Source organism: Lepus europaeus, chromosome X (assembly GCF_033115175.1).
Source record: "Lepus europaeus isolate LE1 chromosome X, mLepTim1.pri, whole genome shotgun sequence".
NCBI lineage: Eukaryota > Metazoa > Chordata > Mammalia > Lagomorpha > Leporidae > Lepus > Lepus europaeus.
The window spans coordinates 108600464-108619743 of NC_084850.1; the positions used below are offsets into that span (position 1 = coordinate 108600464).

The window sequence follows — 19280 nt, forward strand, 5'->3', positions numbered from 1 at the left end:
TTAAATGTTCACAGAATTTGCGGTACCCACTGCTTTCATTTGTAGAATAAGGAAATGTGTGTGTGTATTAGAAATTTGTATTGAGTAGCAGAACCTGTTAGTCTACAGATGGAAAATGTAGAGACATCACTTGTTAACCAGCTACTTACATTGTGTAGTATAAAACCTTTTGTTCAGTGATGTTATGAGAATTGAATGAAATAATCCCCATAAAATGTTTAGTCTGGGGCTTGGTACATGACAGATCCCTCTCTGACCAGCCCCTTATCTGCTTTGTTGCCCAGATGGGGCTGCTTGACATCCAGAGCTGCCCAGGTGCTCACATCCTGGCAGATGCACCTGCACCGTATGTCTCATGCTTAAGCCACTCATTTGCTCTTCCCATTACTACTGTAGTAGCATGATTTAAAAAAAAAATAGATCTTCATTTTTAGAAATCTTTAAATCCTCCCCCTTCCCTTTTTGGGGCTTGGGAGGGAGAGTGTGCTTCCTCTTTTTAGGTTTTTGTATTAACAGTCTACGTCTGTAGTGCCAAGTGTGATGAGTATCATTAAAAGGGGTCATTCAGGCTTCTGAAAGAGCATTCCACAAAGGGGTTGATCATTTCTTCTCTGGAAATCTCTTGCCTGCTGCCCTCTTCCTAGCACTGGCTAAGCTGGGATTTGAAGGATGGGTTGCAATTAGGCATGCAGGGGCATGGACGAGGGAGGTATTCCAGAGTGTGCAGAGCCTGAGGTTTCAGGAGCTGGTAAACTCCCTAATGGTGGGAACATGGAGAGACAAGGCTCTTAGAGACGGCACCCTTTGTTGTGTGGGTATGGAAAGCCACTGTTGGATTTTACTAGGGGCCATTCAGAGTTAAATTAGCATAACTCTGAGGCTCAGAAGTGATGGAGGGGCAGATTTTACAGGGAAGAAGGGGAGTTTTCTTGAACCCATGGCTTTGTAAGTTCCCATAGACTTGTAGTTCAAGATGTCCTGGCATGTGGCTGTACTGAAGCCCGTGTCTTATCAGAGATGATTGGACCACAAATGAAGACTCAAAAATTGTTGGCATTTTAGGGTCTGGAAGGCTGACTGGGTGAGTGAGCTCTGCCTCTAGGGTTGCCAGTGTGTGGTCAGTGGTGAGGAAACCTCTAAGGTAGAAGTAGACAAGCAGGACAAAGGGCATCATGGAACCTCAGGGGAGTGTTTCTAGGATAGAAGTTGAGATTGGTTTTGTATAGTAGGAAAGGAAAGAATTACTTTGAAATAATTATAGTGGTAGAAGGTATATAATGCTTACTATGTGCCAAGCCCTATCCTAAGCTCTTTAATCATTTAATCTTCACGACAAACCTGTGGTGTAGGTCATGTTATTAGCCCCATTTTATGGAGGAGTGGACAAGTCAAGTCACTTGTTCAGTTCATGTAGCTGATAATTAACTTAAAGGTTAATCAAGTGGATGACCTTCTTAATTGAATGTGAGACATTAGTTATTATAGAAGATAAAAATATGAAATTATCTTACACAGTTGTAGAGAATGTGAAACTTGCTGATAATGAAAGTAGTTATGGTAATGTAGCAAGTGCTTTAATGTTGCATTTTTCCTACAGTTTTGGTAGTTGTGATCACCCCTTTTAGAATCCTAAATTAAAACAATTCTTATGGCTTTAAATACCATCTTTAAGATCATGTCTTTCAGGCTTTTATATCACTCAACTAGACCTCTCCCTCTGAACTCCGATCCTATATTTTCTACTCTGTATTCAGCCTACGTAATATCTGGTAGCTACCTGAAACTCAGCATGGCTAGAACTAAACTCCTGATCCTCTCGCCCTCAGTGGTGGTCCACTCCCCCCCACACACACCCCAGCTCAGTTAATGGTAACCCCCTCCTTCCTGCTGACCGGAGCTTTTAGATTCATGAGGGACTCCTCCTCCTTCACTGTAACATTCAGTCACTTAGCAAAAACTGGCTCCTGTGTCTTCAGAATTTACCCAAAATCCAGCCACTTCTCACTACTTACCCTTCTGTCCAAGCTACTGGTCCTCCCTCACCTGGATTGTTGCAGTCGCCTCTAGCTGTTTTCGGTGTCCCTGCTCTTCACCTTGCCCCATGCTCTGATTTTCCCACAGCAGTAGAGTTCTAGAGTGATCCTTATGGGTTGGAAGTTAGCTCATGACTCCTGCTTGAAATGCTGCACTGGCTTCCCACTCATTCAAGGTAAAGCCCAAGTCCTTAAAGTGACCCCCAAGTCCTCATGTGATCTGAGACCCACTGCTGTTCCCTGAACCTCTCTGACCTCCTCTGCTCTCTGTCTTGCTCACTCTGTTCCGGCCAGACTGCCTCCTCTCTGTTCCTGGGTAACTGCTTTTTCCGTCTGTGGGGCCTTTGCAGTAGCTCTTCTGTTTGCCTTGAATATCTTATCCTCTAGATATCCCTGTGCCTTATCCTTCAGTTTCTTCATGTCTTTCAGCTTACATGTCCTCTTAGATCTTCCATTGCTTTATTTATAAAGAAGGACACCCACTTCCCCAACACCACCAGATTGCCCGCTTACTTTGCTCTAGTTTTTTCCATTACATGACAGGTACTTGTCATTCTCATTCTACTAAAATATAAACTCTCTGAGGGCAAGAATTTTTATCTCCCTTGTTAACCACTGCTTCCCCAGTGCCTGCAACAGTGCTTCGCATGAAGCTACATTCATGCCTACTTGGTGAATGACCGAGCGAGTAAAGAAAAAAGCACCCCTAATTTTTAAAAAGCCGATCAATATAAGAGCTAGAACTCTGGGCCCGTGGATTTGAGCTCTCTCTTTTCAATAATGAAATCTTTTTACTTTTTCTTTGTGCTATTTACGGGAGCTTTACTAACTGTTTCTTTAGCCTGTAGGGAGATTTTTAGCCTGGGGGTCTTTTGGACAGGACATAGTATGTGTCCTGCAAGATCATCTGTAATTATTTTCCTTTATTAGGAAATCTGCATGCTGCCAGCTCCCCCAGTGGGGCTTTGAGAGCCCCATCACCCGCGTCATTTGTTGCAACTCCTCCCCCATCCTCGCATGGAATCTCTATAGGACCAGGGGCCAGTTTTGCTAGTCCACATGGTGAGTTCATACATGGAAGTTGCTATAGTTTTAAGAGCTTGATGTGAAAGTAATTTTTTTGTTTAATAAATGTTCTTATTGCAAAATTAGCACTGGTTTATTATTGAGGAAATAGCAAAAGTATTGCTGGAACAAAAATAAATGTTTTCTAAGCCTGCCACCCAGAGGTAATGATGACCAGTTAGTCTCCCTCTGCTTTGGACTCTGGCTCCATCTGCTCTCTGTCCCTTGCCCTTCCTGTCTCTCACTCTGCTTGCTTGCCCTCTTGCATCTCTGTTGCTCTCGCTTGCTCTCTACCCATCTTGTTACCCGCCTCAGACACCTCCTCATAGGGGTACCCTACCATATGAATTGTTTTGAAACTTGAAATTTTAACTTTTTATCATGAAAATTCCATTTTGAATTGATTCAAATAGATAGAAAATGGAAGAAGTAGTCGTCAGTGAAATATTTCCTTTTTATTCTACCAACCACATCCTCTTCCCAGAGGCATTTCAAGTTATTAATTCCTTATTTTTATTTATTATTTATTTGATAGCTACAGTTACAGACAGTGAGAGGGAGAGACAGAGAGGGCGTCCATCTGCTGGTTTACTCCCCAAATGGCAGCAATGGCTAGAGGTGGGCCTATCCGAAGCCAGAAGCCAGGAGCTTCTTCCATGTCTCCCATATAGGTGCAGGGGCCCAAATGCTTGGGCCATCTTCCACTGCTTTCCCAGGCCATAGCAGAGAGCTGGATCGGAAAAAGAGCAGCTGGGACGAGAACTGGTGCCCATATGGGATGCCCACTACGCCACAGCACTGGCCCCAATTCCTTATTCTCGCAGCATTGTCTCATACATACAGAAGCTATATGTGTTTTCCCTTTTACACACATGGCAGCATACTGTACATTGTGTTCAGTGCCATTTTTCACTTAACATATCATGAATACTATGACATTTCACAGCGTAGAGTTTCCTCTGTTTTTAAGCTGTGTAGCACCTGTGATTTTGATTTTTACTATTAATATTGGTGGGAACATTTGTCAGTAAAATACTCTACATCATCATCCTAAATAGCTTTGACTATTCCCTTGTCTGTATTATACGTTTACAATGTTTCCATTTTTTCACAATTAAAAATGGTGCTGTCTCTACTCACATCCATGATTATTTCCTTAGGTAAGTTCCTAGAAGTGGAATTGCTGTCTCAAAGGGTTTGAGAAATTCTAAAGCTTTCGAAACATATTGCAAATTGCTCACCCGAAAGGCTGTACCAATTTCCTATAGCATCATACGAGAATGTCTGTTGTCCTGCATCATTGCCAACACAGGGTATTATGATTTTTAAAAATCTTAGCCATTTTGATAGGTGGAAAATGGTATTGTTTAATGTGTGTTTCTTTGATTATTAGTGAAGTTGAACCTGTTTTTTATGTTCATTAGTTTTTGGTGTATCTTATTTTATGCCTGCCATTTTTATGCTTTGCCAATGTTCTTGTGATGTTTTTTTCTTACTGATTTGTAAGGCTTCTTTTTATAAATAAAGACCACTTGCTCTCTGGTACATTTGGTAGAAGTATTTCCTCAGTTTGTTGCTTGTTACAAAGGAATATAAATAATATGTTGAAGGTATCTGAAAGATGAAATTTGAATCTTAAGTTGTTTAAGGAAATCACTGCTTTCTTTTTCTTATTTAAGATTTATATATTTATTTTGAAAAAGTTAGAGAGAAAGAGATCTTCCATCCATCCTTTGGTTCACTCTACAGATGGCCACAATGGCCAGCACTGGGCCAGGCTGAAGTCAGGAGCCTGGAACTTCATCTGAGTCTCCCACAAGGGTGGCAGGAGCCCAAACACTTGTGGGCCATCTTTCACTGCTTTTCCCAGGCCATTAACAGGGAGCTGTATCAGAAATGGAACAGCTGGTATGCAAACTGGCACCCAAGTAGGATGCTAGCTTCCTAGGCAGTGGCTTTACCTGCTTCGCCACAACACCAACCCCAGAAATCCCTGCTTTGAAAACTTGATTGTTGGTTCATTTCATAGTGTAGTTTTTCCTAAATAAAGATGGATGGAAAATTTCCCTCTCCCCTTCCTTCTCTGAATAAAATGAAAGTATACTTTGTTAGGGTTTAAAAAGTATATTTCTGTCCTTAAAGGAGCCTTGAGATTTTTGCTTCAAACATATAGTTGCATAAATCAGATTAACATGTATTACATATGTGGAAGCTTGTGTGAAGGTAAATTTTATCATTTTTCAGTCTCTTCTAATTCTTGAATCACATTAAAAAGAACATAAACAACACAACGTAAAGATTCAGGCTTGACATGTTAAGAAGTATCAAGCTTCAGTGAAATACCTTACTGAAAGAAAAAATGAAATTATCACCATGTAAGGTTTTGAATGCTGTCAGATAACTTTCAGTTATTAAAATACAGGTTTTGAGAACCATTTGTTTACTTTTTTACAGGAACTCTTGACCCTAGTTCCCCTTACACAATGGTGTCACCAAGTGGCCGAGCAGGGAACTGGCCCGGGTCTCCTCAAGTGTCTGGCCCCTCACCAGCAACACGCATGCCAGGAATGTCACCTGCCAACCCATCGCTACATTCTCCAGTTCCAGATGCTTCTCATTCCCCTCGGGCTGGAACAAGTGAGTAGCATTAGCATTTTTATATTCTTTTTTTTTTTAACTTGTATTTAATGAATATAAATTTCCAAAGTACAGCTTATGGATTACAATGGCTTCCCCCCGCCCATAACTTCCCTCCCACCCGCAACCCTCTCTTCTCCTGCTCCCTCTCCCCTTCCATTCACATCAAGATTCATTTTCAATTCTCTTTATTATATTCTTTTTTTAATATAACCAACAAATGATCTATTTTATTCCATCGTAACATTTGAACGTCATGACCTACTTGTTGAATGGGGACACCTTAATAACTTAAACTTTTATCTATTTGGTAAGTCAATTAACAATAGTTAACTTGAAAAGTTTGGCAAAGTATAAGGCAGACAGGTATCTCCTCCAGAAGTCTTGTGAAATTAGTCCCAGTAGGTCTGTCATGATTGCTAGCTTCTGGTCGCCATATTGGGCCTTAAAAGATACATTTCATTAGCTGACAGAATTAACATACAAGAGAAGACCTGCACAGATACATTGTTTCAATGGCTTAAACCAACAATCATATACTCATATTGGCTCCTAATTCTGTGCGTTTGCAGACTCTGCTGGGCTTGCTTCTGTGTGTCATCAGCTACTAGGTTGGCTAGGGACTGGCTGTTCTCAGATGGCCTCAGCTGGCATGGTCTCTGCACTGTGTCATCTCATACTTGATCATGGGCTTGGTCTCATAATGGCTGAGCAGAGTCCCAAGAGGATAAGTAGACAGAAACCTAGGCTTACAACTAGCTCAGTGTCACCTCCTCTGCTTTTTCTTGGCCAAAAGCAAGTTGTAAGGCCAGTCAGATTCCATATGGAAAAATGGATCCCACTTCCTGAAGGATTTTCAGCAAAGTCACATTCTAAGGGGCCTGGATATGGGAGGGTGAATAACTGTGGCTCTTCTTGCTAACAAGACAATATTTTGTACCACAAGGAGTAACTGAAGTAGTTGAGATTGATTTAGAATATCAAACATTTGCAATGGAAGCAAAACAGGAAACAATGAGATAGCGTGTATTTGTCACTAAAATGACACGTTTTCCTTCCCAAAAGGTTCCCAAACCATGCCAACGAACATGCCTCCCCCTCGTAAACTACCTCAGCGCTCCTGGGCAGCATCCATACCCACCATCCTCACGCACAGTGCCTTGAACATTTTACTGCTGCCCTCTCCAACGCCAGGCCTCGTGCCCGGCCTGGCAGGTAGTTACCTTTGTTCTCCGCTTGAGAGATTCCTTGGATCGGTCATCATGAGACGACACCTTCAGAGAATCATTCAACAAGAAACGGTATGGGTACCTAGTGACTTTCTACGTGGTGATTGTCAAAAGCAGGATGCTAAGTTGTCCTGCAGAGTAAGATCTGAATTCAAGTGACATTCCCTTACTTCCCTTAATCAGCTTGTCAGTATCATGCTTCTCACCTACCCTAGTGTGTAAAATGGACTCCACTGTTCTTTTCTGTTCTTATGTTAATGTATTTTTGTATTGTATAGTTTGTTGTACTGTGGCTTCTATCCATGTTGGGTGGCTAATATGGACCTGGAGATAGGTCACCACAGTGTATAAGACCAGTGCCCCCAGGATCTGGCCTTTTGGGCTGAGTTTGAGTCTCTATGAAAATAAAATTATTTATGATCATAAAGATGAAAGCTGCTTTTTCTTTTCTTTTCTTTCTTTTTTTTTTTTTTTTTGACAGGCAGAGAGAGACAGGTGAGAGAGAGAGAGAGAAAGGTCTTCCTTTTTGCCGTTGGTTCACCCTCCAATGGCCGCTGCAGCCGGCGCACCACGCTGATCCGAAGGCAGGAGCCAGGTACTTCTCCTGGTCTCCCATGCGGGTGCAGGACCCAAGCACTTGGGCCATCCTCCACTGCACTCCCGGGCCATAGCAGAGAGCTGGCCTGGAAGAGGGGCAACCGGGATAGAATCTGGCGCCCCAACCGGGACTAGAACCCGCTGTGCTGGCGCCGCAAGGCAGAGGATTAGCCTGTTAAGCCACGGCGCCGGCCATAAAGCTGCTTTTTTCAAAACATTAACAAGTTATTTAAAATCTTTATAGAAAGGCTTGTGACTGCCGGTGCCGCGGCTCAATAGGCTAATCCTCCACCTTGCGGCGCTGGCACACGGGGTTCTAGTCCCGGTCAGGGTGCCGGATTCTGTCCCGGTTGCCCCTCTTCCAGGCCAGCTCTCTGCTGTTGGCCCAAGTACTTGGGCCCTGCACCCCATGGGAGACCAGGAGAAGTACCTGGCTCCTGCCTTCGGATCAGCGTGGTGCGCCGGCTGCAGTGCGCCGGCCGCAGCGGCCATTGGAGGGTGAACCAACGGCAAAGGAAGACCTTTCTCTCTGTCTCTCTCTCTCTCACTGTGCACTCTGCCTGTCCAAAAAAAAGAAAAAAAAAGAAAGGCTTGTGACCTATCCTGTGGAAGCCTTAGCGGGTAATTCATAGTCAACAGCACTGGGTTTATAGCCAGGCTTACGACCTAGTATGTGCTTGGGTAAATTTCTTCACCTTTCTGATAACAGGAGGCAGTGATGTCTACCTGCCTGATGACAGGTGTTGGAATTTGAGTCATTTCTTGTAAAATTCTTAGTACAATGTCTTGGCATTCAATATGTCAGTTGTTATTAATTGTATTATATATATTACTATATATATAAAACTCTCTCTATATATATATATGAGGTATGAGAATGGTGAGTGCTTAAAATATCCACTCCATGTTTGCCACAAAGTCATTTTGCAACTTTTATTTTCAGACTTGAAAAATAGCGAAAGATTTAAGATGGATAAATTTCCGTTCAGAGTGATAATCATCACACTTGTGATTTAGCCTCTGCTCTACCCTCACAATCTGTATAAGCTTTCAGCTCTTTGAACCTCATTTTGCTTATCTGCATAATTGATATATTAGGCTTGAACAGGGGTCAGTGAGCTGTGGGCCCTGGGGCCAGGTCTTGCCCACCACCTGTTTTCATAAGTGAAGTTTTATTGGAATGCAGCCACACCCATTTTGTATGGCTTGTCTATGGCTGCTTTCAACTGTAATGGCATCATTGGATAGTTGTGACAGAGACCATTGAGTCCTTTAAGCCTTTCACTATCCAAGGACCCGTTATAGAAAAAGTTTGTCAACCTGTGGGCTAGAATACAGACATAGTCTAGATTTAATCTTTTGTAATTGTACTCTTTATATTCTTTTTACTAATGTGCCATTAAAAAAATGACAGAAAATGTGTCACATAAGAAAACTACTCAGAATAGTGTAATGAGCTTCTCTGTGCTCTCATCACCCAACAATTAACTCACACCAATATTATTTCATCTATAGCTCATCCACTAGATTGTTTCACAACATATCCAAACATGATTTCACCTGTAAAAAGTTTGGATTTGTCTCTAAAATGTATTGACTTTTAAAATAAATAACCTGTAACAGTCTCATACCTAAAACTACAATTTCTTCATCGTCAGATATCTGGTTGATGTTCAGATTTCCCAAGTTGTCTCATATTTTACAGTATGAATCAGAACCCAAACATATTTGTAAAGTACTTCTTAAACTGGAGGCTTCCCTTCCTTTTCTCTTTTTTTAACTCCTTACAAAATTTGTTGCAGAAGCCAAGTCAAGTTTCTGTCTATGTTTCGCTGATCAGTTCTCTTTGGAATCATTTAACATATTCTTCTGCCCCTGTGTTTTCATCAGCTTGGTCAATCCTCTGGGTCAAAATACTGAAAATCAGGCTCCAGGTTCTTGTTGTTTTGCAAGAACACCTCACAGGAGTGTTAGGTTCTTCCATCAAGAGGCATGTAGTGTCTGGTCGCTTCTCTTGGCCATTCTGCTTCGCAGTATTGATGCTCAGTGCCACAGCCTTTGTTTTGGTGTTGGTATCAGCTTAGTTGTTTTCCTTTTGAAACAATTCTCTCGGTAACCTGTTAATTTTCTCTTTGCCTCACATGTTAATTTGATACATTCTCCTTGTTTGCAGCTGCAGCTGATAAATTCTAATGAACCTGGAGTGATCATGTTTAAGACTGATGCACTGAAATGTAGAGTAGCCCTTAGTCCCAAAACCAACCAAACCCTTCAGCTGAAAGTGACACCTGAAAATGCGGGCCAGTGGAAACCTGATGAACTTCAGGTTTTGGAGAAATTCTTTGAAACAAGGGTATGTGTTTAGTAATAGTAACATGACTTTAAAGCACATAAGGAAATGGAAGCATCGTGGTAGGATGGAGAGTAACTTGCTTTTTTATCCCTGTAGGTTGCTGGACCACCATTTAAAGCCAATACACTAATAGCCTTCACCAAGCTGTTAGGAGCTCCTACACACATCCTCAGGGACTGTGTGCATATTATGAAGCTGGAGCTGGTAAGCACATACTTTTCTAGCAAGGCTTGTTTGAGGACATTAAAGTCGATGGGGGCAGTGTTTATTGGTTTTTACTCATTTATGTACTTTTATTTTTCTCTTAAATTCTTAATTTTATTTATCCTTGAATAGGTAACACAATTCTGTTATATCTTTTGAATTTAGAGCAAGATGATAAGACAGAAATTTCCCATCCATCTCTGTTCAACCAGTTACCAGTATCTTGCCTCTCCTCCCCAGAGATGATCCATTATAAAAGTCAACATGTTTGTCCCATCACCTTTTTTTTTTTTTTTTAAGATTTATTTATAAGATAGAGCCATAGAGAGAGGGAGAGCAGAGAATTTCCATCTGCTGATTCACTCTCCAAATGGCCAGAAGCCGGGAACTCCATCCTGGTCTTTCACACATGGGGATCCAAGTACTTGGGCTATTATCTTCTGCCTTCTAAGGTGCATTAGAGGGAAAATGGGTTGGAATCTGGAGCAGCAGGCATTCCACTGTGGAATGCAGGTACCTGAAATAGCAGCTTAACTCTCTGCACCCCAATACTGGTGGTGATATCATTTATACTTCCTGTTTTATACTTTTTACATTTTTATTATAAAATAATTTATGTATATATAGAAACTTTCATAACAATTTTTTAAAAATCTGTCTCCCTACTTTTTTTTTGTCTTAGACTTTTTGTTCCCTGAATAGTTGCTAATACTAAAGTGCTAAGTCACAGCAGATGCTGCATGGGCAACAGCCACCTAGATGGATCAGAAGCAGGGCAGCCGGGACTCCAACCGGTGCTCCAATACGGGATGCCAACAGTTCTGGTGGCAGCTTAACCTGCTGCACTACTACATCAGCCCCTTCATATCTTTTTCAGACACACAATCCTACCCAAAATAGCATTTAAAAAGATATTTTCCTACCTTCAAATTTGTTAGTATTTGTGGTGGCTGTGATTTCCAGGATATTGAGCTTGACATATTGCTTGAAACTGAAGAACACCTTGCTTTATTCATTGAACAAATCCTGGAGATCTTTCTATGTCATACAGAAATTATCTTAGCCCCAAAAAGGCTTAATATTTCATGCTGTGAATGCATTAAAATGGCTAGGTACTCTCTTGATGGTTATTTCCAATATTTCACTGTTAGAAACAGTGTTACAGTAAAGAGCCTTTTTTTCTTTTTCTTTTTTTTTTTTTTTTTTGACAGGCAGAGTTAAGACAGAGAGAGACAGAAGAGCCTTTTGATGGCTATGCCGATGTATCTTAGGATAAATTTCTGGAATGAATTGTTGTGGTAAAGGATATGTGTACCTGTAATTTGGGTAGATATTGCCAAATTGTTCCTCACAGAGGTTACACTAGTTTTTATTCCCACCAGCAATTTTGGAGCATACTTTTGCTCATCGCTCATCAATAACAGTTTTATCAATCTTTAGCTTTTGGGTCTTTCTCTTACTTATTTGTAGGAACTCTGTGTATATTAGGGAAGTGAGCTCCTTGGGATATTAGTTGTAAATATATTTTCCTCATTTGTCACTTGTATTTTCACTGTACTTTTGGTTATTTTAGCTATGCAAAATTTTCCTTTTAATAAATAATGCTATTTATCAACATTGGTGTTTAAGATTTTCTGGTTTTGTATCATCATTAGGAAGACTCTTCCTAACCCCCAATTTTGAAAAAAAAAATCCTGTAGTTTCTTCTTCCTTTTTTTTTTTTTTTAAGATTTATTTATTTATTGGAAAGGCAGAGTTACAGAGAGAGTGAGATCTTTCATGTGCTGGTTCATTCCCCAAATGGCCACAACGGCCAGAGGTGGACCCATCCAAAGCCAGGAGGATCTTCTTCCAGGTCTCCTACGTGGGTTCAGGGGCCCAAGCACTTGAACTGTCTTCTGCTACTTTCCCAGGTACATTGGCAGGGAGCTGGATCAGAAGTGGAGCACCTGGGACTCAAACTGACACCCATATGTGATGCAGGGGTCATAGGCAACAGTTTTACCCACTATGTCACAGCACTGACCCCCGTAGTTTCTTTTAATACTATCACCTTTTTTTTTTTTAAAGATTTATTTATTTATTTGTTTTGTAAAAATTTATTTATTTATTTGAAAGGCAGAGTTACACAGAGATAGAAGGAGAGGTAGAGAGAGAGAGGTCTTCCATCTGCTGGTTCACTCCCCAGTTGGCCACAATGGCTGGAGCTGTGCCAATCCAAAGCTAGGAGCCAGGATCCTCTTCCAGATCTCTCATGTGGGTGCAAGGGCCCAAGGATTTGAGCCATCTTCTACTGCTTTCCCAGGCCATAGCAGAGAGCTGGATCAGAAGTGGAGCAGCTGGGTCTCGAACCGGTACCCATATGGGATGCCAGCACTGCAAGCAGCAGCTTTACCCACTATGCCACAGCGTCAGCCCCTCATTTATTTTTAATTACCTGGATTTTTGGTCCATTTAAGATTTGTCTTGGTGTGACATGACAGGAATGGTTCCAACTTTTTCAGGTGTCCATTTATTGAAAAATGTCTTTTCTGGGGAGATGTTGAATTCTTCCGTGATGGTATACAATTAGTCATTCCATTATAATGTTTCTAGTGTTGATTTGAATAATTCCAAATGACCCCACTCCTTTTTTTATTGGTGTCTTACTGTTAACATTGAGGCAGCTGTGTTGTTTTACTAGTAGTCTCAACCTTTGGCTTATGATAGGCCATGGGAAACATTATTTTTTGTTGAAAAGAGATCTATTTGAGTTTATAAAGGAATACATATTCATGTGGCTGAAAAACACCAATGGATATAATTACAGATCATTACTACAGTTTGACTAGTTTAGGGAAGGAGTTGGCAGCATGACTGGAAGGTCTAGGTTAACACCAGTTCAGGGCTTTGAATGGCAAGTGCTGGTCTCTAGTTGCCGAGTGGTGGGAGAACAGCATGTGTCACTGAAGGACACTGAACTGTTGGAGCTTGTTCAGACCCATAGGACCTGTGAGTGACAGTGGCATAAGGCTGGGCTGGGAGAGGCTGCCACTGGAAGGTACCATTAAGGGAGTACAGGAAACCTAACGAAGCCCTGAGCTTGGCGGCTCTGTGAAAACAGAAGAGAACACAGGTGTCAGAGACACTGCAAAAGCTGAATCTGTTGGCTTGGGAATTAATAAAGTAGGAGGGAAGGAAAGCGAACATGTCTCCTAAAGTCAGAGTTGACTTTTTAGTAACATCATGTATGGATTTCTTGTGACAACCTACAAGTTACCAATTTTATATTCTGTTAATACTTGAGTATAAAATGGAATTCTAACTTTTCAGACTCTTGGGATATGATTTTAAGTTTTCATATGATTTTTACCGTGATTTTTTTTCCCCCAAAAACAGTTCCCTGACCAGGCAACGCAGCTTAAGTGGAACGTTCAATTTTGCCTGACCATCCCTCCCAGTGCGCCCCCAATCGCACCTCCTGGGACGCCTGCTGTGGTGCTGAAATCCAAAATGCTTTTTTTTGTAAGTATCATCCGGCATCTCTGTGTGTGTTGTGTGTTCGTGCGCTTCTGAGGAAGAAGCCGTGTGAGGATAATAGAGCAACTTTCGGGTTAACTGCACCCATTCAGGCCCAGACTCCTTAATTGTTCATTTAGACTTCTCAGGATCCTGGTTCCTTTAGCAATAACTGGAATTTACTGAACCAGGTAATAGTGCGACACAATTGCATCTTAACTATAATATCCAGTTGTTTGTCACTTTTCTTGCCATATTTAATTTTCTTTTGCTTGCCATATATATCTTAATCTGAAGGTATAGTGAATGATCGTGCCTTTTGATACATTTAGAGAATTATTTTGTTTTCTTACTTTGTTTTTATTCTCTTTGTGTGTGTTGTGTGTCTATAGCTTCAACTAACACAGAAAACATCGGTCCCTCCCCAAGAACCTGTTAGTATTATAGTTCCCATCATTTATGACATGGCTTCAGGCACAACCCAGCAGGCAGATATTCCCAGACAGCAGAACTCTTCTGTTGCTGCTCCCATGATGGTCAGCAACATTCTGAAGAGGTTTGCAGAGATGAACCCACCACGACAAGGTACATGACCAGTAGACGATGTCTTATTGCATATGTGTTATTAAAGTTCTTTTGAGAGACACCCCCTTCGCTCCTCCCCTCCTTCCTTAACCCACTCCACCCCCAACCCTAGTGATAGAGCTGTGCTTGCTGTGGCCCTCCTAATGTCTGCCTGTCGCTGTCTTCCTTTCTCACTGGCTCTTCATTTTTGTCCATTTCTCTGCTGCCTGGAATTTATTTTTGTTAGTGCTTTACTGTTGGGACTGACCCAGTTGCTAATGCCAGAAGCTTGTATTTATAGCACACATTGCTACAAAGCCCTAGGTTAGGATGGTAGAATTTTCCATGGCTGTGAATTTCTGCCGTACCATCAATACCTGCCACCACTCTGTACGTCACAAAGTTGAAATGCATGTTGGTTTCTCATATTTCATGGTTCAATCATGAATAGAACAATATCATTAAAAATTCTGTATCTTCTAAATGTTTTGTGAAGAATAAAAACTGATACAAATGGCATCACTGCTTTTTGGGCTTCTTATATAAGTGTCAGGTGGGTGCAAGTGAACCTTTTCACCAAGTGCACAATGAAGCTCTCAAACAGAACATTTCCGAGGAAACCAGAATGTTTCTAGAAAGATAATGATAAACAAGGTCCCTTCAGTACTGGAGTAGCCTACGCTTAACATGTAACTCCTGGCAGTGCTAAATTTGGGATTCTAAAACATCAAGCTCAGCAAAGAGAACCTTTCTTCTATTTTACTCATTTCTGATATCAAGGAATTTGAAATTAAAATTTGCTTATTTCTAATATTAAGGAAGTCCTCTATATCTTTCTGTTTAAAATAATTTGAAAAATAGCATTTTATTTTTAAATGAGGGAAAGTTGTTCTCTGAAACATTTTCAGGTACTACAGTGTCAGAGTTTTACTAGAAAGGATATTTTTAGCTGTTTCCCCATATGGCACCTAAGCAAGTTGTCACTTTAGTTTATAAGGTTACACTGGGCAGTAGAGAAGAATATGCTTCTTTTGTTGTAATATTTCTTCTACTTCTTACAGTTTTCTGCGTTCATCCTTTGACTTCTCTCTTCTTACAGCTAAAAAATAGATCCTCAGGAATCCAAGTTTAAAGCTATCAGAATTGTCAAAGTAGCCGTCCAGTAGGACTTTGATAATGGACACCATTCCTTCATATGCAGATGGTCATCATGATCTTATAGATGTTTTTATGTGTGATGTCTTGTGGAACTTAAAATTAATAGACCAATGTTTTGATTCTGTTGAGATCAAGCAAGTTTTTCTACCTATCAATAATGATAATGTTTTTTTAAAAAGGAAAACAAATCACTTCTCCTTTTATTTGAGAAATTGGTGAGATTTTTGGGAAGTTGTTTTGTTTTATTTTTCCATCCCCCTCCCCCCCCCCTTGAGCTGGGCAAACCTTTGGATTTCCTTTTCTTTCTGTACCTGAATTTTCTGGTGGTTGGAGAGAAGGTTGGCAGTAACGTTCACAGGGTCACTGCACATTCTGCCCTTTGCCAGAAGGCCATGGTTCACAAGAGGTCTTCAGTTCCCACTTTCAGCTACTGTAGGGTTAGACCATGTTCTAGTGGAAGGGATCGGCTTTTGGTTTAAAGTATTTGTAATATTTACAAGAAGTGAGAATATTTAGTTCCTTTGAGCAAAGAGGAAATTGACATGCTGGATCATCAGTGGCCCCCCTCCCCAACTAACCATGTTTTTGGATAATTGGTGCACCATACTCCCTCTCCTCCTCCCATAAGCATCATGCCCTTCCCCCTCCATGAAGTGCTTTTTAAAGAAACCACTTTATTTTTTTTATTCCTTGATTTTTAATGTTGAGCCCCAGAAGTTGACCATTTCCTTAAAATTCTTTGGAAAGAACTCCAATAGATGCCATAGGCGTGCACTGTTCAATATAACTGCTATTAGCCAGATGGGGCTACCTAATTAAAGTTGAATAGAATTTTAAATTCAATTTCTTGGTCACACTGGTGGCATTACAAATGTTTGATATACAATAGTTCCATCATCACAGGAAGTTCTATTGAATAACGCTGTCATGGACATTTTTATCTAGCTTTTAATGCAATATTGGAAGGATACCACCAACGTTGTAACTAAATCATAAATATACACTGGATTTTTTTATTAGATCCAAAATACATAGGCAGTCAGTCCTGTAGCCATAAAGCCCAACTTCAAAAGCTTATCCAATGCCAAAGTATTTCTATAGAACTCGAGGCATATATTGTCTTAAATTCAAACCTAAGTGGGACTTACCCAAAAATTCCTTCTGAGGAAAAAACAAAACTGAAACCAAATATAATCTGAGAAAACCACAGCTTAATCTTCTGTAATATAGGCAGCTAAAATTTAGTGTTTTATTTTGACCTTTAAAGTTCTTACTAATCTTAGATTTAATTCCCTCTTCCCCCACCAGTGTGTTAACATCTTTCCTGTATTGCGAATAGCTAATGACCATTTTTCTCTGTTGCAGGTGAATGCACAATATTTGCAGCTGTTCGTGATTTAATGGCTAATCTTACACTGCCCCCTGGTGGGCGTCCATAGACACTATTGTTTTTAAACCAGGAAGGCTGACAGATGAGACAAAACAACACACACACAAATCTGAATTCAGCCTTCAGTTTAAAAAGAAAAAGGACTTTTTTTTTTTTTTTTACTTTAAGAGCTAAATATTCTAAACTGGCAAAAATTTTCAGGGTGCACTTCTTTCATCAAAAAGACCATCAATCTTTTGTATAGTGAACTTGTATAGTGTGTTCAAATGGGACACAATTTCAAACTAGGTATTACGTCAGTGTCCGCTTGCCAGTAATAGATTTAATATTCTGTTTTATACTATAAAGTTATGAAAATGCCAAACTTGTTTATTTAATTGTTTTCTTATGTTTTGGGTGTAATAGTCCTTTTTTGGTTTTTGTTTTGTTTTTTAAGGCAGGTCTGTCATTTTTGAATACTGTAAAACTGTGATAAACTTTATATTGAAGCTGTATTTTAATATGACCGCTTTGAATCCTTACATGAAAATGTTTTGGGAGTTGTTATAAACACATCCCAAAAAAGCAATATTTAATAAAACTAGGTTAAAAACAAAAAGTGACACTCACTTGTGTGTGTATACAAGCTCTATAGCCTTTTAGGGCCTCTGTTCCTTTTAACCTAGTGGGGCCAGTAATTTTATTTCTAATCATACATGTCTGAAATTTGACCAAAAACATCTTTGTTTTAAGGTTAATTTATTCAAACGTTCCTAATTTGATTGGTGGTTAACGTTTAGTACCTCACTTTTCTTTCAGTATAGGATTATGGGTTAATAAAAAAAGAACCTAGTCTTTAATAAGAGACAGTAAGTGGTTCATACTGGTCAAGGATCCCAGATAATGCAATCATTCTCATCTGTTGAGGATATGAGAACTTTTTTTGCTGGGCAAATTCAGTTTACAGGATACTTCTGCATGTAGCATTAATTAGGAAACAAAGAACTTTAATGCTCTACCCTTGCATGAAGTGTCTGTGATGTTTCTTTATCTTACTTAACTTCTTGCCTTCCTCACCCAAGTTGGGGTTGTGCTAAACAATTTCCGTTTAATTCATTGTCAACAAAATAATAGAATTTTTTGCTTGGAAGAAAACAGGTCCAGTTCTTGAAGTTTTAAGAATCAAGATCCAGGGCCGGTCCAGGGTCAAATGAAGTTTCTGGTACCGACACATCTCAGCAAGGTTTCTTTTGGAGCACTGTGCTGCCTGTCCCCGTCAGTCGGGGACTTTTTAAGCTTCAAAGAACATGATCTGAAGTGAAGGTCTTCCGGTGACTTGATGCTGTTGGAAAAGTTTTCAAAATAATTATACCGTGCTGAATTATCTGGTCTCTGTAATAATAGTTCTCCATTAAATTTTGGATGCTTTGTCTAATTCCACTTTAACATGATTTAATTGAGCTTCTATAACTATCCACTACCAAATTCTAGTTTCAAGCATCTCACTACAACTATGTCATATCTGTTCGCTTGGTTCTCCATTCACTTCTGGTCAGAGTTGAGGCCTTCTTTGCCTTTCTTCTGTGTCTTATTTCTGCTTTCATCTGCTGCTTCTCACCCAACTCTGCACTATTTAGCAGCAGGTGACTAAACTTTTATCCTTCCTTTATGCTGCCTTTTTTATCCTTCTGTTTGCAGTTCTCCTTACAACGGTAATCACATCAGTTTGGCAATCTAAGATGTCTTTCTCAAGGGTCAGCCCCTTTTTATTTGGAGCTGAATCCTTTCTTTCATGTAGAAATCTACATGTATATACAAGAAATGTATTTTTATCTGCAGGATAATATTGTTTCGAATAATTTTATTAATAGAGTTAACTTTTCGGGTATTTTCCCTTTTGAGTGTGATTTTGAAATGTTAATTGCAGTTTTGTACATGCTGCATTCAGTGGACACTTTTTTCCTGAGTATGACTCTCCTCCGAATGCATTGTGCAAATCCAAACTGAGATAGGAATTACTGAACACAGTTTGCTTTCGATGCTTATTATAAACTCCTGAAATTGAATTTTATATCATGCTTGGTACTTGGAATTAAAGCTTGAAAACATTTAGCGTTTGAGTCCTAAGTTTCATCACAAACCATGTCTTTTGCCTCTTTTGTTACTCAGGTTCAATCCAAGGGACTGGATACCCATAGTGATTTTTTTCCCTTGTAGATGGTTTGGGACTTGACTTTAAGATGTTTTCAATGTGATTTTAGTATTTACAATGATGAATAAAATTTGTACACGTTTCAGAGAACTACCAACTCTCTCTAGTTAATTTTGGTGAATTAGTTCTGGATTGTAGTCTGGTTTTAGCATTAGTGTAACCTTGAAAGAAAAAAAATGGGCCTGATTTGCCACCTCCTTTTCTGCATCCACTGAAATGCCATTTCAGCATGTATAGAAAGACGTTTAGAATTAGTAAGGAGGAAAGTAAACTTCAGCAGAACACAGCACGTTATTAATAATAGGAGCTGAACTGCACATTTGCAAATTAACTCTGCGTGAGCTAAATGTAAGCATAAACT

General features: G+C 40.0%; 1 protein-coding gene across 2 annotated transcripts in view; it reads left to right on the forward strand.

The window, feature by feature from the left end:
- MED14 (mediator complex subunit 14) overlaps nt 1-18815 on the forward strand; it is a 73184-nt gene extending 54369 nt beyond the window's left edge. Inside the window, exons 24-31 of one of the 2 annotated variants that reach the window (XM_062184503.1) lie at nt 2964-3095; nt 5553-5735; nt 6801-7036; nt 9735-9914; nt 10011-10118; nt 13497-13622; nt 14009-14201; nt 16704-18815. In XM_062184503.1, coding sequence (XP_062040487.1) covers nt 2964-3095; nt 5553-5735; nt 6801-7036; nt 9735-9914; nt 10011-10118; nt 13497-13622; nt 14009-14201; nt 16704-16777 — 1232 coding nt within the window. In that variant the 3' untranslated portion in view covers nt 16778-18815. The remainder of the gene's footprint in view (nt 1-2963; nt 3096-5552; nt 5736-6800; nt 7037-9734; nt 9915-10010; nt 10119-13496; nt 13623-14008; nt 14202-16703) is intronic. The other variant, XM_062184504.1, reaches the window with a different exon arrangement.
- The last annotated feature ends 465 nt before the right edge of the window (nt 18816-19280 follow it).